This window comes from Corvus kubaryi, unplaced genomic scaffold, assembly GCF_017639235.1.
Source record: "Corvus kubaryi isolate FWS band 111438036 unplaced genomic scaffold, C.kubaryi_AGA036_p1.0 37322, whole genome shotgun sequence".
Classification (NCBI taxonomy): Eukaryota; Metazoa; Chordata; class Aves; order Passeriformes; family Corvidae; genus Corvus; species Corvus kubaryi.
In genome coordinates this window covers 1,178,405-1,205,760 of record NW_024581101.1, presented here as the reverse complement: position 1 = coordinate 1,205,760, position 27,356 = coordinate 1,178,405, and the positions used below count along the sequence as shown (strand labels likewise).

Genomic DNA, 27,356 nt, shown 5'->3' with positions numbered 1-27,356 from the left:
TCTGAGTGAAAGGGATTTGTTCTTTTATTACTTTTATTTAGCTGAGTATGAAATTACTTCAATTACTGTATTTTGTATTGCAAACAAGCATAACAGTTCGAATAGGAATGTGTGGTCCTGGCAAATACTGTACCATCTGTAGCTTTTTTTCCCCCTTGGAAGAAGTGCACTCGGTAAGATCATGTGCTGCTACTACTACTAGAGGACCTTGATCAGCTGTAGTTACTGCCCTGTGTATCTGCCATTACCCCACATAGAGAATCTGGGATTTTTTCAGGCAATCAGCTAAAAAAATTACCAATAAATGACTTGGACAGACTGCAACAGTTGTTTCGGGCAAAAAAGCTTTTTGGGGGTCTTGTCTAAAGAGGGTTGAAAAATAAAAAGCTAGAAACAAATAATCCAATGGCTTTCAGTTTTATTAAATAAGCAAAATTTTTTATATATATAAACTATAACATATTTCATATTATTAAATAATTGTGCAAAACATTTACATAGAGCAGAAGGGAATAGGTGATAGCCTATACTTCTTTTAGATTCTTGCAATTCTTTTAATACATTTACAAACTTTAAATACAGACCAAAATCAGCAAGATTGTATAATGACTCTTCAAAGGCTAACCAAACACTGGCATAAGAATAATTTACGTGGTGGTGCAATTCTATTTTTCCAGTTGAAATATTGCAGGAAATACACTTGGTAAGGGCTCTGTCACACAAACAAGCGATAGGTACATAAGAGGAGTATGAAAGCTGAACACTCACCGTTGCAGTAACTGTGACAGATCTAAAGATCTGACTGTTACAAGTCCTAGAGTACTAATGCTTCAGGTAAATTTTTGGCAAGTCAAGGTCAAGTAATATTTCAACTTCGGAACAAAGTTTCACAGAAATGAGCCATGTTCCTTCACCTTAGTGTGGAGTTTTAAAAATTACAATAATCAAATGTTCCTGTTTGCAGGTTGATATAGATCAAGTACGCATACATGTCCCCAAGTATTTTTAACTTTATTATTTGAACAAAATGCCAAAATGGACAATTTCAGACAAACTGGCATTAGGAGTCTGTAGGGGGAAACTCACCTACTTAGATATTTTTGGTTTTGATTTTTTCAATGAATCTCCTTCTGTTTGTTCTAAGCAACCACACTCCACACCTATTTTTAAGTTTACAGCTAAAGCATTTTTACAAAAGCTAAACAGACTCATGCTAGTAAATAAATTACATGCTGCAGCAACTAGAGCAGTGCCCACTTACCACCACAGAGATTTAAGAATACCACATACTGGTTTAACATCCATTTTCACTCATTTTGTCATTAAGACTTACATTATATTTGGGTCAACCAAAAAAACCCAAAGAGATTTATAAAATTTTACAACAATTAAACAGTAATGTTTAATTCTACAAATGAATACAGCCAACTACTGCAGCTCAATATGACAACAGGACTAACAGCAGTGAACTCATGTACAACTTACTATATTACTAACAAGTAATTCTTACAAAAAACATTAAATAATTTAGACTGACATCCCATAAAGCATTTGGTTTTTGATTTATGAATTTAAAGTTACACACTTTTAAGTGACACATTATGTGAAAGTAATATAGCTGAAGATGAAAGATAAGTAAATCAGAACTCCCAGAGAATGCTCTGACTCCAGTAAAGCACTAAAATCTACTGCTTAACTCTTGTCAACTGCAGTAGTCCATGATTTTACCTTCACACATTTTTCCCCCTCATCTAGAATTGTTTTTTCATGGATTTTATTAAAATATAGTTTCTAGAACTGTTCTTTTACAGTTTTAAAAACATTTAAATATCATGCTCTAAAAAAGAGCATTTATACAAAGTCTTATATTTACAATATAGACAGTAATGATCAGGTGTTAGTAAGATCAACTCTTCCATGTAAGAAGAAATCTAAACTTATGCGCTAAAGATTAATGAATGTGTCAGTGTTTTGAACTTCTTGTAAACATATCTGAAAACAGGTGTGGATGACCAAATTATCACTTAAAGTAGTTGATCAGGAAAGACTAAATCACATAGAAAAGTTTCATTACCTGTAAGGAGGACTAAACAAGCACAAAATTTGCAGGTTATTTCCAAAAGGCTACACGTCCAATTCTGTAACTATGCATGATAGATGCCAATAGCTTCTTAGAATAAGACAATTTGCCTTTGAAGTGCCTTAGGGAAATAGTATGCTGGGTTTGTATTTGCACAGCACTCCCACTGTTTAAAAAGGAATTCTTCCATCAGTAAAACAAAGGTTAGTGGAAATTAAAATGACTGGACAAATCCAACAAAAATGGATATCTCTGTACGCCACCCAGCACTTCATACAGAAATCTCTGTTGAGTTTCCCACATTAGAAAACATCAAAATCACCTACTAAACCTCTCTTAAAACAGCTTATCTTTATAAATGGAGAAAAACGGAACAAACATTCTTCTGCATACAAATATTTAATTCCGTGCAGGATGGAAAACATGAGTGCACAATAAACTTCATCTCATACCTAAATAATTTATAAATTAATTGGTTAGAATAAAATAGGGTCTATAGCAATTACTGTTACATTTTAAACACATGCAGATGAGTTAACAGCAACATTTTTACATAAAGTTTAGTGCAATAATGTATCTGCTTAATAAATAGACTGAAGATACCTATGTAATGCTTTGAGGTGTACACACAGTATTTGTGCACATAATAACCTGGTTCTGAAAAGTTGTCCCTGTTTGTCTATAAACTACAAGTGCCCATTTTAAATAAAAAAAGATCCATAATTACTCATGGGCTACTTCCCTGTGACACATGGTGTCACAAACATTGTGGTGAAAATGTAATACTGAAGTTAATCTAGAGATTATTTTTTTTTTATACACAGTTTTTATACAATCAAGAAAAAGAGATACAATTTGTATCAACAAACAAAAGGTCATTTCTGGTTATTTGAGGCATTGCTCTCAGCTGCTTATACCATGCAAGAGAAGAGAATAAGAATTAATTGCAAATTAAAAATATGAAATGTTTTTGAAAACTGGTCAAGAGTTAAATCTGTTTTCCCCCAACTATTAGAAGTGTCTGGATTTTTTTTTCCCCACTAACAGAGAGAATAACCAACTAATTAAAACTTATTTTTAAACACCAAGTGTAAGTACAGAATCACCTTCAAGTTACTTCATTTCAAATACATAATGACACAGTCATTATATATGTCACCTGTACCAACACAAGAATATTTATCCTGTGTGAAATGATACAGTTATCAAATGTCAGTAAATTAACTGTAGTTGCACCCATAATTGTGGTTTCTTGTTGGTTCATTTGGTGGGTTTTTTAATATAACAGGAACCTATTTTGCACATGATTAAGAGCCCACAAGATATTTTGAATCAAACCAACCACTACAGTAACACAAGTGGAGGAAATGATAAACTTTGTTTCTCAGACAAACAGATAACTAGAAAGCAGCATGCAAGCCATTATCAAAACACCAGAAACAACCCTGACTGCAGCCTCACGTTCTGTGTGTTTCACAGTAAGAAACATTTAGGCAGTGTCACACCTTCTCATGAAGAAACAAAAGGCCATAAACCAGGCCTTCTCAACTTTCATGAAAAAACTACAGTAGAAGTCAACAAGTCCTAGCTCGAGACATGTCGAGTTAGTCATGGTTCAAAATGTTGAAATATACAGTGGATTCAAAAAAGGGCGTACAGTCAGTGCAGCTTAAAAAAACCAATAAACGCCTCTTTTGGAGACATTTAGCTACAAAGGTTCCCACCCTGAGCAAGATACCAGTTGCGCAAACAATGCCACACAAAATTATCTCACCTGTTGAAACAGGAACTCTAAAAGCCTTCACGAGGCAAATGCACACCTTTGCGTGGATCTGTAGAGCAAAAACCAGGACATCTTTGCCACAAACCCAAACTGGAGCATCTCTTTTCAAGAAGCAGCCTTCCCCCTCCACCATTTCTGAAGTTGATCTTGTACAGCCATCTTGAATGTCAGGCTCACTCAAACACCATCCTTGCTCCCAGAGGAAGGGCTGTAGTTAGTGATGAACTTCCATGTTAACATCCAGTTTTTGCTGCTTCAAGCTGAGTAATCCAGTTTACATAATACTGACAATTTTATTTTCAGCTTGTCTAGTCATTTGGGCCAGCAGCTGCTTACTGCACATTTGAGAGGAGATTCTGGAGAGAAGCTACAGTTAAACTTTTCAGTTTACTGAATGGTACTCATGCCTTTACATTCCTTAATGTTTTGGTCCTAATTTAATAAAGTATTTGGCTTCTGTTGGGTTGAGCCAACATATTGAACAATGTAATAGTTATTCAAACTCTTGAGGAACAGTTCTGAAATTTAAGTACCAACAACCATGTTGACACTGAAAAACTGAGATCAGTTTTTCCTTTTATAAACAATTTAAATTTTTATCAAATTTACTTTTTCTTCAATACTTGAGATGCCAGTAGGCTGTGTCAAATGACAAAGCTGAAACCCTAAAAGTCATCTGGGTGTGTATAGAGCATACTTTTAGAGGCCGATTAGGTATTTATATGCAAATTGTAAGTGTACACTAATACATGCAATATAATTGCTAACACTAATTTTGTAGTTACAGCTTTGAGACACTGATTGTGACCTTATAGTTCTTAGTGAGCTATCCATGCACCAAGGTATGCATTTCCTATAAAATACTATTAAAAATCCCTATATTTAAAACCTTAAAATTTGCAATACAATCAACTTTTATATAGTGCCTCAGCATATATATGATTGCTACTGTGTACAGAATTTTATACTATCTTAGTAGAAAATATTTACAATAGATTGGCCTCTTCTTTCATGTAAGTTTTTCTCTGGCTCCTATGTGCTGTACAGTTTCATTTATCCAAAAGAGGCTGTACTCCTCTAACGCCCTGTTCTTAATTTGGCAACAATCATAGCTGCCAGCTGTTGTGCATCTGTCATATGGGGATTCTTTTCCATCACAGAAAGAACAATGCTTGGAGGGAAAATATTGCAGAGGTTCTTGTATGTTTGATACTGATGTTCTGGGATGATATGAGGTTCCCGTGGCTCACCACATATCCCAATCCAGGGATTTCTCCAGAGTTGCTCCATCTTCTCAGGCATGCTTCTTACCATTACAGGTTCATAACATGGCTGCATGAGGTTGTTACTCAGTGGATATGAGTGGTAAGTGTAAGAGTCTGATGCACATGGTAATGGATCCCAGCTGGCATGCTGCTCTCGACAGAGAGGTGGTCGCCTCTGCCTTGTCGGGTTACTTTCATAAAGCCGTGAGTCAGAAATACTGTCCATTCTTGTCATCACCAAGGCACGGCTTGGTTGTGCAGTTGATGGATGAACATTTTGAGGCACAGGGTATTCTCCTGGACAACTGGACCGTGCTCCAACAACTGGATGCTGGGCATGTAGGCCTAAGTGGGAAACTGACTGTTTGCGAAGGGATTGCTTAGGCTCTTCAGTTCCGTAACTCTGACCTCTATTTAAGGCTTCATGGTAACCATGAGGGAAAGGCTGAAGACGATTTTTCGATGGCAGTCTGTGGCTCTTCACATTGTCTTCTGGACTGGCATCTGCTACACCCAGATACAAGTCATTGTAAGAGGAATAAGAATCATTACTTGTATGGCTTAAGCAATTGTCAGGACAGGGGCTTGAGTTTCTAGAATACATCCCCTGGTCCATATCAGCCCCGTAATAATCTGAGTTACGGATACTACTTATGCTTAAGTTGGAGAAATCACTGAGTAAGGAGTAATAGCCATGGTCCCCCAGTGATTCATATTTGGGATACTGGTCAATATAGCTAACTGAGGTGCCATGGCTATTGGTGACTAGTATAGGAGGATATTGCACACTGGACATATGTTCCAGTGAGGATTTCTGATGTACGAACTGTGAGGAACCTGGCACCGGACTGCTTGCAGAACGAGTATTTAATGCACCAGCTGCATGGCTTTTTGGTGGAGGGAGCGTTGGTACACTTAATGCAGAAACCAGAGACGGGACAGAGCTGGCCTCGGACTTCCGGGCTGCTGATAACTTTTCCTCAGGCTCCACAGCTACTGACCTAATGCTTGGATCTGACTGACGTTTTGGGGCAATGCGTTTCACTTCAGAACTGATTTCTCCTTTGGAGCTGGATGGCCCTGTGCCACATTTGGCCAAGGCTCCCTCACTCATAGTTTTCACAGCAGATAATTTGGCACTTATTCGAAGCTCATCCGCTACTGACCTTTGAGGCTGGTTTGCACGTTCTGGGTGGTAATATTTACATTTGTGCCCATATGTGCACTTTTTACCTGGAAGAAAAGGAGTTTTACGTTAAATAATTCAAAAACTCATTAATACCACCAGTTGCTATATTTTTTCTTTATATGTTTCACCACTTTTCAATAGTAGTATTTCTATTTTAAACCCCTAAGGAATAATCATGTATTTGATATATACAGACAGGCACAGACTCTGCTGCCTGTATTCATGTATATCTGCATCAAAGGCAAGATATACCATTTTTCTTCCTACTGGCTCATGATTTCAATAATGACAACATACACACAGTGCTATATAAAACAAATTGGCTTTAACACAGTTTTATTAATTATGAATCTCCTTCCTTTAATACAAACCAGAATAAAATAGCAAAAATCTGTATTATCCACAAGGTATATCTGGTAATCCTTAATTTTCTGCTACACTGTTTTTATAAATATACATATGAAGAGTATAAAAGCGGATGTTGTGCTTGGATGGCAACATGACAATGGTACATTTTCTTGTTCCAGTAATGAGAAGATGTTAATTAATTGCTTGCTTCACCTACCTTTAAATGCAACAAATCGATCTGACTTGGGCACTTACCATAAGGACACGGTTGTTTCTTATGTTCAGGAATAACTGGCCTTTTTCTTAAGAAATTTTCAAGGCTTGGACCATGGCGTCCTAAAGGATCATCTGGAGGCATAAATCTAAGGGAAAAGATATGAAACATGATCAGTTTTTCCTGAGAATGCTGAATTAGAAAATTTACTTACTTTTGAAGAAAAACCCATACTTGTCATTCACAAAAGAATACATTAGTAGCCGCTCCTCTATGAACTTCTTCCATTCTGGTTTTTCATTTTGAAGATCCCGATAGTTATCATTTGACACAATGATGCCGTCTGAGTCGAAAGCAAGTTTTACTATGAATCGATCATCATAGCAAACTACTCTTCTTCCCTGAACTCTTCGAGATGGGGTGAAAACAAGAATTTTTTCTTTCTCCAATTTACGTAAGATTTCTTGATCTGTAAAATAAGTTTAGTTGAGTAGCTTTTAAAAAAGTTTTAAAAGAAAGAAATGCAACCATTGTATTATGAAAATTCTTCCCCTCTTTTCTGACAAAGTATCTTGCAATTATATTCATACACAGTCCTCATTATCAGTAAAAAACACCTAGATGTGGATTTTATTTCTGAGGTTTCAAAGCACTGAGTAAATATTCAATATTTGAACTTCATAATCACTCTGTAGCCATGTACCTTTACTCAGTCTTCCTGAACACATCAGGAACTCAGGTGTTACTATATTACAGTAGCTTTCTTGTTAGCCTAGAGTAAAATGTAAGGACTTTCTATGGGTCAAAACACATGCTGCTTCTTCAGTGTTCAAGACAACCCTATTAACTGAGTCCCTGGCCTATTACTACTTATTTTATGTTCACCCAGCAAATAAGACTCAGTTCCTGTATGCTCAACAATGTTTGCTAATGGGAAAATTTCAACTACTGCTTCTCAAAAGTGTTGAAACCATCCAATAATGTTACAAAACCCACACCATTGTTTACACATGCAGATACTTAAATGCTTGTTTCCTCACCAATGAAACCGTTGTGTTTTCAAACAGTTGAGTGCAACATTATCATCACCACATCCACAGTCCAGTACTGGGACCCATCAGAAACATGACAATCATTTTTTTTCTTTTTAACCGAGGGGTTGAAGAAAAATCTTGATGTTACCTGTAATTGGTGCATCAGGTCGAGACTGTTCTTTTCTCCATGCAGGTACAAACACAGTGATATCTTTATGTCCTTTTTCCAGAAACCAATCAACAGCTAGTTGAATTCCCCGGCAGGAAAATCCTTCTTTGTTCCCATGGCTGAAGAACATGCAAGTTTTAGAAACAGCAAGGACAAAAGTTACATTTGGTTTTGGTTTTTGTTGCGGTGGTTTGGTTGGTTTTTTCCTCTAAAGCTGCCATGGCCAAAGGACATAAGGAAAACAAAGTCTGTAAAGTTTTATTAGGCCTCCTTACATAATTGGAAAAAGACAACTGTACAGAGCTATTCAGCCATCAGATTACAGCAACCTTGCTACTTAAAAAGTCTATAAACGGTGAAATTTCACTATCCCCAGAGCAAAAGCAAGTAAACATGAAGTTTTTCCATTTTTTTTTCATTTTATTAGCTGACCTAATGAAAAATATCACTTTCCCCAACAAATTGAGCTTACCTTAAGTAGCACCATAAAATGCTATCACAAAAAGAGGAATGAACAGTGCTGATTGTCATGGGTGACAAGTGCTCTTAAACATCTTTATTAATAAAATCTTTTCCTCTGATACTAAATGTTCTGTGTTTTTTATTAGAATTTTTTATAGGAAAGAAATAATTGTGTTGAAGTTGTTTAAGTCCCACCCCCATCAAAAATTTGTTCTCTGAAACACACAGGAGTCTCTAAAACAGCACACAGTCCAAATGAAAGAGTTTAATTTTAAAAAGGCCTAAGTTTCTGCAAGGGAAAGGAGAAATTTTTAAGAGGTTTGATAGAAACCAAGGAGAATCTTAATTTTTAATCTTATTCAATCTCTATCTGCATCATCTATAATTGAAATATTTTTAAGCAGGAGAGGTGCATAAGCCTTATGCTTTTCAGATATTCTCAGTCTGCAGAACAGAATTTGCATAATTAGGAGTCTTCCATCATACTAAAATTGTCTTTAAAATCCATAAAATTCTACAGATTATCATTCAAAATTTCACCTCAAAGTTGCTGTTGTTATTGTTACTATGGTAGAATGACATCACAGATTACTGGACTATGTTTTCATGGGCTCAAAACATTCCAGGAAGTAACACCAAAGCAGACCCAAGGCAGATAGATCCAATATCTTCTGTTTGATTATTGATAACCCGCATAGTCTAAATCCTCACAACTTAAATAATGAATACAGAAGCCACAATTTCTAAAAGCATTTTCCTTAAATTTTTATACATTTCAGATTTTACAGAATTTAATATCCTTTAAAACATTCAGATGCACATGCATTTTGTTATGAGTTGGACTTGATGATCCTTATGGGTCCCTTATAACTTGAGATAGTCTTATGGTCTTACAAATAAAGCATCAGATATGAGCTATGAAATAGTCGGAGTACACACCCTTTTTTCTCCAGTTGCTGCCCGCCACATTATTCTCAGAAGTAACTCAAGCAGTAGAGATTACAAATTCAACAGGCACAGAAAAAAAAAGGAAAAAAAAAAGTTAAATCCAGTTTTGGCAATGTTGGTTTACAGAAACATCTTATGGATTGATGTAACCACAACTTGATACTGGAAAATCCTGTATATAAAATACTGTTACAGGATTTGAAGGGTTTATGTATTTGAAAAGTCAGCATACTCAATACACCTATAAAAATCTGAATTTTCTTAATACATTGAAAAAATAATAATTAATATCCCAAGTTCCTCTAGAGCAGAAGACTGATACTAAAAGAAGTCTATTGTATGAACACTACCTGAATAAATCTTGGTATCACTGATCACTAAACAGACTTTTAATAGCTCCCTCATAAAAAAATCATACTTACTCAATGATAAACAAATCACTGGCTAGCTGAACTCTGTACTCTACAGACATGTTCAAAAGTGGCATGGGACAGGTATCTCTTGGGTTAGTGTTGACCTAAGCAGCCAAGTGTACATAGAATATCCTGAGTCAGAAGGGACCCACAAGGATCATCGAAATCCAACTCCTGGCCCCACGCAGGATACCCCAAGAATCCCACCACGTGCCTGAGAGCGTTGTGCAAATGTTTCTTGAACTCAGACAGGCTTAGTGCTGTGACCACTGTCCTATGGAGCCTGTTCCTGTACTCAACCACCCTCTGGGTGAAAAAGCTTTTTTTAATATTCAACCTAAACCTCCCCTGACTCAGCTTTATGCCATTTCCTTGAGTCACGGGTCATGAGAGTGAAGAGATTGGTACCTGCCCCTCCACTTCCCCTCGTGAAGATGTTGAAGAGCACAATGAGGTCTGACCTCGGTCTCCTCCAGGCTGAACAAACCAAGTGACCTCAGTGCTCCTCATAAAGCTTCCCCTCCAGACCTCTCCCCTTCCTCACGGCCCTCCTTTGGATGCCCAAAAGTACTTGCACACAGTACTCAAGGTGGGGCAAGCAGCATAGCCATGCAGGTCAGCAGGTTTAGCTCATGCATTACCCCTGTTCTGACACAGCTAAATTGCTTTGAATCCTGAGCAGGCTCAATCATCAGGAGCTCAAATACCATGAATTCACTGCATTTCATTAGCACACACTGCATGTCACTTTAGAAATAACCAAGTTTTCCTACCCTACTTGGTTACTTTCCTTTAATGTCCAGAAGCAATTTTCAGTATTGTTGAAGGACTTCAGAATATTAAACCCATCCACACAAAAGCACACTACAAGTAGATTTCTTGAACAAAAGTTTTGAGGCGAGAACTTGGGTTTAAAAGGAGGGTAGGGGAACTGGAATGTGGATTATGTATAAAGGAATAACAGCATAATTAAAAAGCCTAGACTAAAGAGTCCATAAAATATATGTATTATCAGTGTAATAGTCTACATGACTTAAAATGACTTTGCCATCAATATTGATTTTTCTCTTAAATATTTTAGAGATCTATTATTTTCAAATATTGTGACAGGGAAACCCACCTCATAGCAACATTGCTTCCGTCAATGACAATTGGCCTCAAGTTATCACTGTTATCCACAACTTCATCTTCCAGGGACAATTCAGGGCTTGCTATTTCCTTTGGGCAAGGGCCTCTTGGCACCAGAGTACTACTGGTACTGCTGGCAGTGCTTTGTCCCTCTGATTCACTTTTGTTGCCAAGTCTCACAAGCTCTGCTAGAACATCATTGATGAGCGCATCTGCTCCCAACTTATTCAGTACAGCCTGGATCTGATCTCCTGCATACCCAAGCTTTAAAGCAAAATCCATTTTAGCTTGGTATTCCTTGTCCAAATTTGTTTTGCATTCATCTAGCTTCAAGTCTTGTGTGATACTGCTCTGTGAAAAACTTGGGCGATCCAAACACGGGGATCGGCAGAGTGGCCGATGTGGTTTGGTGGAAACCTCCTTTTCTCTCCACTGAGTACTGCTTCTGAAGTATGGTTGCTCAGGCTCACTTTCTGAGCTCGTCCATTCCTCAGATTCAGCACTGCATTCCCCCGCGTCTTGTTCCACATTTCTGTCTTCTCTGGAGTGCCTCTTCTCCATTTTCAGCTTCCCTACCATAGACCAGGCCGTCATCACGTTCAACTTCCAGCCAGAGCACTCAGTTCTCTTTCATTTCCAAAGCCACCTGGAATTCATGCTCAATTGCATCATGTTAGCCAATTAAAAGTTTACACAAGGCTGGAGCTAATTTGCCTTGCTCACTATATCCTGGCATAAGCAGCACCAACATGAAGTTCCTTAAAAAAAAGAAAAAAAAAAATTAGGTTTTGATCAATTCTGCAAAATAATCAACTACAATGATTTTGTTTACAAGTCAGTAGATGTCCCCAGTCATCCACATTTCTTTGTAAACTGATTATAATAAAGCATATAATTACATATTCTCTGTAATCACAAATAAAACTCTCCTTCTCTCCCCCAGTTACTCTACCGACAAAAAAAAGGACAATTCCCACAAAATAAATGTAGAGCTGGAACGAATGGATTATCTGAGTAACACTTAAGGATAATAAAACAGAAAAGGGTCAGCAACCATTTCCACTAGAAACCTGTCTTCTACTGCAAGAACAGCCTGTCTACATTAGGAACAACTGTGCAGTGTTCCAGTATGCATAAAATTTAACACAAACCATTTCAGCCTCTTTCAGTAAGGATTTACTATCAGGACCAACAAGTTTACCTAGCAAAAGTATCTTCTGGAAAACAATACAGACATTTAACAAAATATTATAAGCCACAAAAGAAAATTAAAAGCATCACCAGTGTGCATATAAGTCAAAGCTTATTAATTCTAAATTCTCACATCCTTTTGGTTTTAGGTAATAAGATGCTGAAAATCACAGCACCTAATATACCACTCACAGAATGATAGAATGGCCTCTTCAACATTTGCGAAAGGCCATCCCTAATTCCTTTGGGACAATTTACAGGTGTTTCCCTGCTGCTTCCTAGAGCGCTAGTGTTTCCTGGTTCCTCTCTGACACTCAGAAGCACATCCCTTCCCCTGATGAATCTAGTTCAAAGCTCTGCTAATAAGTCTTAGAAGGTTTCTTTCTTGACTATTTCTCTACATTAAATGATGGGGATTTGTTGCCTGCGGGAATATTTCAGAGAACAGCAGGTCTAGAACAGTGATAAAATTTGATAAGCAAAACCATAAAAATGTCAAAGGATCTCTGAGACAGGTCCATATCGGCCTAACAACAACCAAACTCCCTAGAATTGTCTCAAAGTGAAACAAAGATTATTAACCTGCAAAACCTTTACACAGTAATGTATAATTACCATAAACAGGCAAAACAGTAACATTCTACCAGACTGCACTCCAATTTATGCAAACAAAAATGTACACACATGGAGAGACAGCTGCTCAAAAGCCTAATTTCCCTAGGAAAATGCTAATCACTCCTACCTCAAAAAAGCCCCTAAAAGGTCAAGTTTTGAGCCAATCAACACTATTTTTTAATAAAGAAGAACCATACTTTTTCATATTTTCATATATTTGTATCATATTTATATTTTGTCAGCCTGGAGAAAAGGAGGGTCAGGGGAGACTCTCTACAACTGCCTGAAAGGAGGTTGTAGCCAGGTGGAGGTCAGTCTTTTCTCCTAGGCAACCAGCAATAGGACAAGAGGAAACGGCCTCAAGCTGTGCCACAGGAGGTTTAGGTTGGACACCAGGAAGAATTTCTTCACAGAAAGGGTTGTCAAGCATTGGATTTGACTGTCCAGGGAGGCAGTGGAGTCACCATCCATGGAGATGTTCAAGAAACAACCGGATGAAGCACTCAGTACTCTGGTCTACTTGACAAGGTGGGGACTGGTCAAAGGTTGGACTCAATGATCCTGGAGGTCTTTTCCAACCTAAATGATTCTGTGATAGTCTAAGTCCTTTATGCCATATAAAATAAAAACACAGTTTCCCTGCTTGTGAATGGAAATTCCAATCTTCACTAGTTAGGTTTAAATTAGACTTTAAAAACTGCTGTTCTTTCATGTTATTTATTCAAAGAGTATCCCTCTAAATACTTAGGTATTATTTCTACAGTACTCTCTATTTTCATTCCAAGTGATTTTTCTCTCACATAGCACTAATAGCAGTATATTTACAATCCATGTACTTGCCAACATAGATGTATTAATAGCTTAACCTGGAATGGATTTTAATTAGGTCTCATGCATAACCTTGTACCTTGCCAAAACCAAAAAAAAAAAAGTATATATAAAAACTATTACAAAAGAAGGTTAAAAAACCAGGTTAACAGCACACTGTGCTCACAGCTTACAAAATAGTGCAATGAAGAAACGCTTTACAATACATGTGGTAAAACTAATTTTTTTCAAATTATTGAGACTGTACTGCTTTGGCACTGGACAAAGAACAGCATGATTCTGTTCATCCAGGTTATTTAAAGAGCTCCATTATTCTTTCCCAGTTGTGATCTCTCTAAGCACAATCTCACAAGCATGTTTTCGGCTTTTGTTAAATTTATCATCTTGAAACCTCCATTCTCTTCCCTGAGCCTTACAATGCCTTTGATGCCTCCCCAGACTGTCCAAGTCATATGCAATCACAAAACGCTTTCTCCTTGCATGCCCCAAGTGCATCCCATACTCCCTCCATCTGTGAGACAGCCCAGCCAGCCTCGACCCCCAGACTCATGGCGATGGGTGTCACCCCCACAGCACAGCGCTGGCGGCTCTCCTGTGACAGCCCCCAGAGAAGCCTGTGCTGGGCCACCACTTCTCTGTGTTACTGCAGTTCTCATGCTGACCATTGTAATCCCAAACTCCTTTGTGGTTTTGAAGATGAGTTTTTATCACACTCTGTAACAGTTTATTACAAACATTTCAGGCAAGATGCATTTTTATTACTATGTGTAGATAAATACCTACTATGTGTAGACAAATACCTACATTTTCACTACTTGAACTTCTTAAGGTAATTTGTTACAAGTATTTCTTTATAGTGTTTTCCATACAGCTGAATGAACTGTGACTGAGAAGACAATCAAATTATATTCTAGTATTATAATAAATAAAAGATTAGAAAAGGTTCAAACAGCAAAAGCTTGATACACACAAAAAATTATATTGCAGTTCTTAAATATAAATTAAATATTAATTGAATATTACACACATTTCTAAAATACCATATTGTGCCCAAACATTGTAATTTTAGCTTTATTTGAAAAAATATTTAATAAAGTGCAAAATGCAAAACTACAATGTAAAGAACTCAACATCTGAAATAATGCACCCTGGTTATTGAGTTTAAAGCCTATCTTTGTTACTAGTAACTGTACAGAGCACACATTTCACGAAGTGCCTTTAAATCTTCCAACTTCGGCTACAGCTATATGTATTCAATTTCTTTTCTAACAATGACTCAATGGCTTGACTTTTTAAATTCACCAAATCACCACTATATTTTACTACAAAAAAAGAGAAGTGATAGTCTGCATGTGATATATATAATTTGTATACATACAGTCTGAAAGAAAAATATAAAATGTTTATTTTTTTAATAAAAGACTATTTGGTAGTTTGTATTTCCCACATCCAAATGAAAACAACTCCTGGCTATTAATATTCCTACTGTTTCCCACTTTAAGTGACAAATTCCATAATTTCTTTGATACATGTAAAAACAACCACCACAATTATAGCCACAGCTCCAAGAATGCTTCCAGTCAGCAGGAACATATTTATGCAATTAACTCACTGGCATTTAGACTAAAAAAAAAAAATCCCACAAACAACAACAGTATAGTTTGTTTGTTTATGTGTTTTTCCACACTGTACTTCTCAGAAATTCAAATGTCATCTTGCAGAGTACTGATAACAGAGAAGTTCTTTCCTTTCTGATCTATATTATTTAGTAGTGGTAGTACAGCTGTACCTAGGGATCTCTATCAGTTCCTAGCCTATTCTAACCACAAAGTCCCTTGCACAATAAATATACAATCTAGAATTATGATGACAGGCTGGAATATCAGAAAAACCACATGGAACAGTTTGGTATTGCTTGTCCAGACACCTTTAGAAGGTAGTACTTTGTGGGCACACTAAGGGAGTTTATGGGGGGAAAAACCCACTAATTAACAGTTAATAGAACTATCATTGTGAATAATTTTCCACTTTTTTGTTTTCTTACTGCTTATACTCAATACTTTTTAAGGTTAGTATAGATGCACTAAGGAGTTATCACAGTGGGTTAAATTAAATTTTTTTTTTAATTCTCTTACAACCAAACTCAGAACAAAAATTAAAAACCATAAATAATTTGAGTAATGCTTCATTTTGCTGATAAGTACAAAATTGAGAAACAAGTCAGAAAATCTTTTCAAAGATAGAATCAGTCCTCATCTTGCAGATCATGAACAGCAACATTTTACCACTGAAATTTCAGCATTTGTTTATTATGAGTTACATTCCCCCCAAAGACAGCCATATATGAACACACACTTAAGGAAACAAAAGAAAGCTATTATGAATTTCTAATTTAAAGCTATTACAACTCAGAAATACAGACACTGCAGCTTTAAAATTTTAATTCTCATGATGCTCGCTGCTAAGCAACCACCCAAGTTTTCTTCCTAAACACCTCTTTCAGCACAGTCACGAGCAACTAGTAGAACTGATAATGTGATTCAGAAAAAAGAGTCAGACAAAATCATGTATATTTTGTTCATAAGGGGCCAAACTGAAAGCATCTCTTCAACTTTGATGGTATTAAAAAAGAAAGAAAGTATCTGCACAGTAATGAAGTACTGTAGTATAAATGAAATCATTTGCAAGTTATTCAACAATTACTATTCAAATGACAATGAGTATTAAAGAGCTGGTACTAGAAATACTCTATTCAAAGCCTGTTCATTTCAGCAGGACCAACAGAAACGAAGGTAAAAGAATGGATTGAACAGCTTCTTTTGGTCCCTTATGGCACTACTTTTCCATCATCTCAGTGTGCTCTGAGCCATGCCCTACAAAGGCACAATTATATGATACACACATCTACTTTGAAGAACAACCTTTAAATGAAACATTTTATTAACTCCTTTCACCAACTTTTAAGCATTTTTATTTCTTTTCTGTCATTGCAGATACTAAAATGCAAAACAAAACAAAACAAAGAAACCCAACTCATGTATTTTTTCAAATCTCTCTCTCTCACCAGGATAAGAAATACTTAATAATGATTCTATAGTATTTATTTTAAGGAGGGATAGGTTTGTTTGTTTTTCCTTGTGTACTTTTAAAATAGATGTAGCTAATCAGTGATTTTTTTTTAAAATAACTACCCCCCTTAAAAAATCTAACTGAAAAATGACATGTGAAATGGTAACATCTAGGGGAGTTCCACATGCACAGCATCTCCTTTTGTATTTCTTAAACTATCTGTATTAACCAAACTAAACCAAAGAAACAACTTGATAATTTTTTTTAAAGGGCCTGGTTTTTATTAAGAAAACTAAGTTATTCCCTCCATGGGTTCAGCATGAATTTTAATGTCTTAGTGTCTCTCTGTACTCTTCATTTCACTAACTTATCATTAGCAAGCACCTATGTGTAGAAGGAAGAGGTATCTTTCTGGAAGAAGGCTGTTCTAAACAACAGCCAAACCTTTGATTACTGTGGCTGTTTCTACATGATCAGAAGCTGACCAAAGTATACAAAGACATCTATCCAAACTAGTTTTCATGTAGCTAGTTCTGACAGTAGCTAGTTCTGACAGTAAGAGCAATACAGACCTCAACAGCAATTGGGTGAACTTATCATGATCCCAGGTTACTTGTTCTACAACACATGAATGAATGAAACCTGATCTATCACCCCCACAACTAAAAAATGGATCGGGCTGGAACACTATATATCTACAGCTATGCCTCATGATTACGGTGTACACAGTGTATAAGCCTACTAACAGAAAAGCTGACAACTTCCTTGTTACACACATACCAACTATTGTCTAAAGAGTTTAAACCATGGAAACAATATAAGTACAAAGAGAAAGAGAAGTCTTTTTAAATATTATTTTAAGTAGTGTTCAGGGACACTACAATCAACAAGACCTCCAGCATTGTACTGTGCTACATCACAGACCAGTGGTTATTCTCAATAACTCTAAAGCACTTCCCAAGTACCTTTTTCTGAGCTTTAAGAACTTCCCCAACACGACTAATTGCCATTTTAAAGACATTACAATTCAAGCCTGTAGTGCACGCACACACAGAATCCCAACAAACCAACCAGAACCAAAATGCATTGCACACATCTTCAGGAATGTGACAGAACAGTATCTGTTAGGCAGCAGTTACTGTCAGAGGACATAGACCAGAAGCAGCTCAAGATGCATAGATGGCCCTGGATTTTGGACTAGCCCTCGATTTTGAAAATCTTGAAACATTTTGAAAATTTTGAAAATTTTGAAACATTTTGAAACATTTCTACAGTGCTTATGAAGAAAGTAACACAGCTCAACACAGTGTTTTCATGGCACTGAAGACACAACCATCTTGTTGTATTCTTATCTGAGGAGCAGCACAGATATTACACATTGCTGCCTGCTGCTTTGAATATTTTCTAAGGTAGTGGACTATTTTATCTACTAAGAAAGTGCTCAAATCTGACAAAGTATATGAGTCACAAATAAAACGGGTAGCTTTTTCTCATTTTAATTACACGCTTAGGTGGTACGCATCTGCTGGGACAGATTCACAACTGAAGAAAAGCAGAGAAATATTCTAAAATTAACATTTGGGTATTTCAGAATGTATTAAAAAACTGGAAAGAGTTGTGCTGCATGACATTATAGGCAATTATCTCTTGTCCTTAATAAAAAGGCAAAGAGCTGGAGATTAATAGCATTTTGCCAGTGTGTATGTACACCTTGAACTACTAGATTTTCATACTTATCATTATTTAAAGCAGAGGTAACAGGAATACATTACAGTTTACATATGCATATCATAATAATGCATATCATAATAACAAATATGTTGCAGTTCAACAGGAATTAATCACTGTCACGAACTTATTTTTTGAACCTTAGAATGAATTATTTTCACTACATAACAAATGTGGTAGCTTAGCATATTTAATTTTCATTTACTGTGTCAAATTTTGCATGACTGTAGGAAAATAGGACATACAGGCTTTTTAGAAAATGTTCCTATTTAAGTTGGCCATTTGGAAATTAAAGTGACTCTAAAATTTGATGCTTTTAGAAAACTACAATATTCACCACTTGTAGTCACAGTTTAAAACTGTATTTTACACAGTTTTATTAAGACTGTTCTAAGAGTTTTCATACTTAGCAAACAACACTCATATAAGCATCAAATCAGTGACAGATGTATTGCATATATATTCTGATATAGCTTCCTTAAAAAGTCCAAAATACATATAAGTAAAGGAAAACAAATATATCAGGCTTTAAAAGCAGCTGCTTTTTGATGGAAATATTTGGCATTAACAGTGCTTACAATATTTTGCTTGCCGAGCAGTGAGGAATCCTAATTAAAAGGAATACTTCAATTTTAAGATGCTTAAAATGAACACATGCTCAAAGAGTTCTTGTACTTTTAAATCTAATAAATTAGATACGGTCTAAAGTAAGATCTGAGGACAGATCTGCAGCACACTTATACATTTAGAGACATGTATAACAGTGTTCACAGAATATGCACTAAGTCAAATAGCATTTTTAACAGACCTGTTAAAATGGCAGATCAGACTTTACAATCCCTTGATAATTAGAGCCATATAAATGACAGCATTTTGATTCAGTTTAATGGATTTTTTTTCCTTATCTTACTATGCAATGTCAGTCTCAACACATTCCTGGCGAGTCCCAACACTGTCATTTTGATGAACAGAGAAACCTTAAATTTACACAAAAGCCTAATATTGTACAGTCTTTTATCAAGTGAAACTCAGTACAATATCAAGAAAAATATTTTACTTTTTTTACTCATTATGACTTTTCTGAAATAAAACACTGATATATAATAAATCTAAAGTACTAGCAGTTTACACCAGCAGTGAACACCTTGTCCTTAAAATTAATATTGAAACAGCAATTGAAAAATAGCCTGCTAGCTATGGTTAGTAATAAATTTTATTTAGAAGCTTCCTCTTTTCTGAGTCAATTCAGATAAAGTATTTTAAAAGAAAAACAATTTGCCATTTCTGCTTCTTCATCTGTCTCTCTCCCTCCCTTAACAATCCTTGGAAAAGAACAATAAGGAATGTGACTTAGCACTCTTCTATTACAGAGGCAAAGGACAAAGGAAGATTTTCAGTGTTGACTCACCAGTTAAGACAAATGTAATTGTTACCACCACCCAACCCTGAAGGGGATGCTCTTTCTTGACAAATGCTGATGGAACACTTGTAACAGTAGGAAAAGTTCAGTTGTGCAGAGAGGGCTGAATTTAACGAATTCATACACCAGAACATATAGAATTAGAAATTACTTTAGAAATACCACTAGGCTTTACCTTTCTGATCTTATTTGGCCTACATGTGTCTTGTCTCCACTGAACAGTGACGAAAAAAACCAATCATATGCAGACACAAATAAATACAGATAGACAGATATGCCCATATATACATACACATGTAAGTTCTGATTCTGTCAGTGTATGACTTGATACATTTCACAGATCAATTCAGAAAAGTGAAATAGAGCTCTTCTTTCCCAAATGCTGCAAACACTTAGAAGTTTGGTTGTTCTCCTTCCTCACCAAGCTCTAGCCCACTGTTCCTGAAATCCCTTTACCACAGTTGGCTCAGTTTAAGAAGGTTAGAATGCTGTTTGAGAACTATGGAAATGCAGGGAACTGCCAATGAGTAAGCAGATCAAGTAATTTTCAAACATCAAGAGAATATCACTGAGTGGGTATGAAAAACTAAATTAATGAAATCATGCCATAGACTCTTCACCAAAACACCTAATTAACTAGGAACCTACACTTGTTCATGACTCCCTAGAATGTGAAGAAGCTGATGGGCTCATCATGACAGCTGAAAAGGAGATTGGGTGGGATGTTTTTGAGGGAGGAATTAGTTTGTTTCTCAAACATAGGTCAAGTTTACAGTGCACCTCAAAAAAATAATTGCACCTGCAACACAAAGGCAAGAAAGAACCATCACGGTAGACAAAAATATATAAGCATTGTCATGCAAGAAAATAATTGTGCAACTACCACCCTAAGTTTCTCACTTTCCTTTTCAACATTGCTGAATGCAAGTTATTGGTGTTTGGCTGGATTACTGAACAGGACATCAGAGAGTGACAGTATCCTTCAGCAATGACAAGACATTCAGCTGAATTAAATTCAAGAGCCACTCCTCACTTCCCAGGCTGTGAAAAGTAATGAGCACAACTCTGCCTTTTAATGGTCTTTTTATTTCAGGAAAATTAGATTAAATACTACATTTCTAGTGATCAAGACCTAAAAAAAACCCAACCCAACAACCTTAAGAAGAACATCCCATATTTGCAACTGAGTTGCCACAGGTTTCAAATTTAGATGGTTTTTTTTTTCGGGCTGACCTCGATGAAAACTCCCCATTCAGCTTAGCAGAAATTGCACTGAGTTACTGTGTTACTACGCACAACCTCCCGATAACAAGCAAGAAATTAAACAGAAAAGCAGAGTACTTGCTGCATCAGAAATAAGACTTCAAAGAAGGTGCTCAGAATTTCATTTTCCTAACTCTGCTCAAACTGTACATTTGTACATCACAAATACTAGGTGCTTGCCCTGCAGGATTGACAAGAGTATGACTGAACATCTGTGGCACTTTCCTGTGGTTAACCTTTTATAAAGGATTCAGAAATTAACCTAGAGACCATTTTAGAAAATGCCAGGAACAGAAAAACATGAACCTATCAACAGACACCAGGGAAATAAGAACCAGCATTTTAATTACCTGTAAGTCGGAGAAATCATGGCTGTTTCTGAAAACCCAAAATAAAACCTGTGAAATACTAGGGTCACAGTAGATTTGGAACATTAAATAAAACAATGTTTCCTTCGCCGTGCAAATATGAGATTAATCCCTTGGCCCAGATCTACAGCTTTTACCAAATCTAAACTTGCCAGGAAGTCATTTTGCTTTGATGATGACTACAGGATTTAACTCAAACCATATGACAGAAACAATACCATAGAATAGAAAACTGGGTAGGAAAGTATCCATTTTTACGGCACTCTTAGCATATTGTGGAGCTTTGTTAAGCTGAAAAATTGTTCTAAAAAACTACAGTAACACCTCAATGTTTGAGGTACTTCAAATTTACTTCAGCAAATATTTTAAGTGATCACTGATATGTGTATTGGATTATACATAAAAGCAAGCTGCGTCAAGCATGTCACATAGAGAACTTGAAGTAGCTTGTGAAGGAGTCAACAGGGGAAGTTTAGGTTGGATATTAGGAAAAGGTTCTTCCCCAAGGGTGGTCAGGCACTGGAACAGATTTCCCAGTGCAGTGGTCATGGTACCAAGCCTCAGAGCTTAAGGAGCCTTTGGACAGCACTCTCAGGCACATGGTGGGATTCTTGGGGTGAAGGGACAAGAGCTGAATTTTGATAACCCTTGTAGATCCCTTCCAACTCAGGATATTCTATAATTCTATGAACTACAAACCAAGTGTGAACTGAAGAGAAATGCAAAAGCAGTACAAAATTTAAGCACCTTGCCTCAAACTTCACTAATTTTGTCACACTCCTAAATATGAATTCAAAGGAATAGGAGGGACATAGTTGGAATTATAAATAGAGGAAGCAGCATTTTAGCTCTTTCTTAAGATACATGATTCCTGTTTGGAGTTAACCCAACCTAGAAAGAACAGGTAGTGTGGAGCACAAGACAAGTATAAAGTCTGAAGGGAAGGAAATGGAATATTTCTATTGCATTAGGTATTTAATCATATTTCCTAAAACAGAAAAAAAAGGAAATAATTATACAGTAAACACGCATTTAAAACAGGTGTTCTAAAAATAATATATAGTACCCTTTTTCCACCAATCTTCTCTTTCTAATAATCTTAAGGAGCTACAGCTATTGCTACTCAAAAGGTCTGTTGTCCCTACTAAGGCAACATTTACACTTCAGTTGACAACACTACATAAAGTAAGAGCAGACACGCAACTCCTTAAAGCTTATTTGTGGGCAGTTCCTTATAAACTAAGATGATTTATTTGGATCTGTGACCAAAGGAATACACTAGTTCTCCTAATCACATTCTGGTAGGAGGCCATTTGGTACTACCTACTCTGCAGATATAAATGACTCATTAATGCTCTGCAAAGAGAAAAAAAAAGTTGTGATTGCAGCTAAGTAAAAGACACATCAAGGGGGTGATGTATCTTACCATCTTAACTTACACTAATTCTATTTGTAATTGAATATTTAGAACACTACTTTGACAGACCAAACCAAATGTTCCTTTAACCAAAATTCTCCTCCAGAAGCAATCTTTGAGAAACCTGAAAAATAAAGGGTATTCTGTTTCTAAAGGCTTCAATATACTGGATGGACTCTCACATGCTATGCCATCCAACAAGAGACAGGATGTACTCACCTGTTAGGACAGAAGCTTTCTGATAAACTGAAACCACCACTTTAGAAACTATTAACAAAAAAGTCTGAAGCAGAGAAAGACACCTCACTCAGTAAGCATCAAACCGTACCTTTGCGGAAAGTTGCAAGAGGAGCTTTCAGGCATCTTGTGACTGTATTTTCACTCCAGTTACCTTGCTTTTGCAAAAACTAAGTCAGTCCATGGCTAATTAAGTCTGCCTTAAGAATGGTGTTGGACTACGTGATCTCCTGAAGGAGGTCCAATGCAAACTAAATCTTTTATGCTAAGATACCTTTATTCATATAATGGCAACATTGCTCATTTCCAAGGTGAAGAAGCTGGAAAGTCATCATCAACAAGACAAGAGAAAAAGCCCACCACTTTGCTTTTGAAAATGAAAACGGCAAATCCCTATGCTCCAGCAACTTCATCGCTTCCTTTCTAAAGGGAGATCGACCTATGGGCAAGACCTGAGGGAGGAAGGTTTTTTGGTGTGATGGATTATTTTGTTTTAGGGGTGGGGTTTTTGTTTGTTTTTTAAATCAGGACAACCTAGAAATCTGAAAAGGGAGAGACTTGGCAAAGAAATGGAAACTAGTATTTGATCTTAAAAGAAAAAGCATAGCATCAGAGGGGGCAATAGCATGCGGTTTTAGCCTGCAATTGTCAGACTTAGTTTTAACTTCATGTGATTTGGCTGAGGTGTCTGCGGGTTCATTAAAGGAGTGCATACTTCTTGTAGATGTCCTCACTAAACATAAGAGTCTAAACCTTTGGCTTTAACCGAAGGTCAATACTCTGCCCCTGTTATAGCATTCAATTAAAATAGAAGTTGACTCAGCTAATAAGAACAGATACTAATCTTGATGTGGGGTCTCTCTCCAGATGGAATGAATGCAGAAAGGGGTTCTTAAATTCTGACTATGTAACAAACAAGCAACTTGGCCTATGCTGGGATTTGTAAAACACTTTATTTGTAGTGTACAATGACATCCTAATGAGATTCTAGAAGAGGCCTACAACAAACGATGTAAAGCCTAGGTTTTATTTTGACATGGTAAATCAATCTGCTTTCTAGCCAGCCATGTCAAAAATACCCCATGTAAGAAAACTAAATACAATAGCTACCTTTACAACTCAAAGACACTTAGCTGAAGTACTTATTTAAATATACTATATATATATACAATATAAATATACAATATATATTTGAATCAAAATTGCCAGCTAATGAAGAGTTTTGCTTATTATGGCCAGTCTCATGAATAAATTGGTCACCTCAGAAGAATGAAACTACATCTTAGGAGATGTTATACTGCTTAGCTCTGCACTTCCAAATACATTTCCTAACTCGGAAATATATCTAACACAATACTACATATCATGGCAACAGACAGCCTAGATCTGTAAAGGTGGTCATGGTATTCTTATTTCCAGATGAATTATCTGTGATACCATGAAAATATCATATAAAATATAGCTTATCAACAAAAAGGGACAGTTCACAGGAAACTAAAACACCCCACGTTAATAGATGGCAAAGCATTTTTAAACTACCAGTATTATTGCTCAAACAAGCTTTTAATTTATAATGTCTGGGAAAAAATCGCCTTTTACAATAAAATTACAAAAAAAAAGTTCATATATTTAAAAGTATATATTTGTCCAGCCATGAAAATATGGCTCTTCAAAGCCCTTTATGTCTAGCAGATTCCATGACGCAAATGAGAACAGCATTCTCAGGGATATGTAGCATTACAGCCATTTGGGTTTTTTAAATTTATTTTTCGCATTGTGAGATGGACAAATCAATATATCAAACTAATTTTCAATGTGGCAACACCTGGGAACTTCTTCCAAGTTTATAAATTGTTTTTCTTCATGTTTCCAAGCCCTACTTTCATAACTGAACTTAGATACTGCCTGCCTTATTCCCAAAAGTCCCAGTGCTTCTGCTCTTGAGTCAAACAGTAAAAAAACTGTAAGTGATAGAAGCAATTTGTTTTACTTCTATTATTCACAGATTTATAGTAGAATTATAAGTGTTCAACAAAACGACATTTCAGTTGCAAACAGTAAAGTGGCTAGAAAAGTAAAAACCAGCAGATGTCTACAATGGAATAATTTGCATTGGAAAAGGCTTCCAGAAAGATCAAAGAACAGAAAGCCAGAACTTACCTAAGTCACAGCTGTTGACAGTAAGAATTTACTTTCTTACTAGTTCATCAGCATATAAAGTGTAACTGGTATTCATTCATCCATCTTAACACTTTTTCTAGTCATTCTTTCCAACCAGTGAATTTGGGTTTGGTTTAGATTTAGCAGTTAGATTTTCTTTTTTTTAAATACTTTTTAGTGTGATCATTCAAATGAAATTGACTTAGGAAGCTTTACAGATTGCTTCTATTAAAACTTGCTAAACATTAGATTATTTTAGAAGGCAAACAGATCCAGAAAATGTCAACAGTGACAGGATTGATAAATGGAAAAGGTGTGACATTGAAGAAGAAAAGACATATTCCAAAGGCAGCTAAATTACTATATATTTGAAGATGATCTTGAAATTCCTACTAACCCATTTTTCCATTAAGAAGCAAAAATAATTTCATCAGTGGCACCAGCCAAACTTGTGAAATATACCTTCCAGTCCTACATACCACAGTTCAGTTATAACATCTGTCAAGCAAAAGATATATATCATCCACAAAGGATACCTCCTATACAAAAAACCCCTACTTGACAGGTTCTTCCATTTCAATAAACAAACATACCAAGCATAAGAAATCGGACCTGGAATGCTGCATATTCCCAAGCACTCAGAACTATTGATATGCATAATGGAAATTCATAAATGACCAGCATTTTAATATGCCTCCTATTCTTACTTCCCATTTATGGCAACACATGCTAATCACTGCAACACATTGCAAGATTTAAAAAAAAAGCAAAACAATATCAGACGTATCTCAGTAAATCCAAATTAATTCAGATTCACACCTATCGGAAGACACAATATAGCTTTTTCTTCAATTTTACTGTTTCACTAGCTTGTGAAGTACATGCCTCTCGTGAAATATAATTTCCAAATTATTTAATCACAACTAGAAAAGCAGAGAGCGATAAAAAATAACATTTTCAAATGAACTGATTTTAAAAGTATCTGAAATCTCAAGCATACTGCATGATTGAGCAGTTCCTTATTCACAGTTGCATTAAAAAGCAAAATGGAAGGATGCAAGTTGCAATCATCAGGTATCCTCTACAAAAGTAATTTCCTTATTTCATTACCTTTGTTCGTTAATGCAAGTTTCTTGCATTGTTCTTTTGTTCAGACATTGAACACCTTAAACAGCGTACTAACGCAGCCTTTCCAATCTCTCCTTGTCGCTTTAAATTACTAAATGACACCAGGAGAATTTCCCGTCTCCGTACCCAGCTGTCCAGGCCGTTTCACCTGCCCCGCCACAACAGCCCGCGGGCTCTGAGCAAGCTCCCGCAGGCTGTGCGAGGACGCTGGCAATGGGTCCCCGCGAAGGCCTCGTGTCCCCTCGGCCAGCATGCGGCTACTGCGGGGCAGGCGGCAGCAACCAAAGGCACCAGCCCCGTAGCGGGGAGGGACGCGCCAGACCGAGCACCGCCGCTCCCGGTGCGCGAAGGGCGGCAGGGGCACCCCCGGGCAGGGCCGGGAGCATCCCCGTACCAGCGGCGCTCCCCGCTCTGTTCCCCGTAGCGGAGCGCAGTCGGACGGCGGCCCAAGGCCGCGCCGCGGCTGCCGCCGGGCCCGGACCGCGCCCGACGAACAGCAGGGGGCGCCCCACAGCCCCGCTCCCCCCGCCGCGCGGACCCCGGGGGAGGGGAGTGCTCCGCCGGGCTCCGCCGCTCCCCCGCTCCGAGCCGCCCTCGGCACCCCCGCCCCCGGCTGGGGCCTCACCCGCTGTTGTCGCTACAGACACCCTCCGCGGCTCCCTGCGGGATCTGGCGGCGAAGAGGTGAGGGACGGCGGGGCTCGGCGCGGCCGCGGCACGGGCCCCACTCCGGCCGCTCCCGCCGCATGGAGGGGGAAGGGCTGGCCGGAGCAAGGGGAGACGAGGGGGCGTGGAGGAGCAGAGCCAGGACGGGACGGGATGGGGAGGGATGGCCGAAGCGCGCCGCCGCAGGCAAGCGGCGCGTGCGCTGCCCTCGGGAGCACGCGGGGCGCCGCGAGG

At 37.4% G+C, this 27,356-nt stretch overlaps 2 protein-coding genes across 4 annotated transcripts in view; one reads left to right on the top strand and one right to left on the bottom strand.

The window, feature by feature from the left end:
- Positions 1-4,781: 4,781 nt before the first annotated feature.
- Positions 4,782-27,293, bottom strand: ZC3H12B (zinc finger CCCH-type containing 12B). Of its 2 annotated transcripts, none has more exons than XM_042029184.1 (6): positions 27,083-27,293; positions 11,026-11,791; positions 8,062-8,201; positions 7,114-7,348; positions 6,921-7,027; positions 4,782-6,361 (listed from the first exon to the last, which is right to left on the bottom strand). In XM_042029184.1, the coding sequence occupies exons 2-6, from the start codon at positions 11,625-11,627 to the stop codon at positions 4,941-4,943; spliced, it is 2,505 nt and encodes an 834-aa protein (XP_041885118.1). In that variant the 5' UTR covers positions 11,628-11,791; positions 27,083-27,293; the 3' UTR covers positions 4,782-4,940. The 2 variants fall into 2 exon arrangements, with proteins under 2 accessions (XP_041885118.1, XP_041885120.1); XM_042029186.1 differs by lacking the exon at positions 27,083-27,293 and adding an exon at positions 26,584-26,822.
- Positions 26,989-27,356, top strand: part of ZC4H2 (zinc finger C4H2-type containing) — a 14,878-nt gene continuing 14,510 nt past the window's right edge. For both annotated transcript variants that reach the window (XM_042029190.1, XM_042029189.1), the window contains exon 1: positions 26,989-27,140. The gene's annotated coding sequence lies outside the window, so the exon portion shown is untranslated. The remainder of the gene's footprint in view (positions 27,141-27,356) is intronic.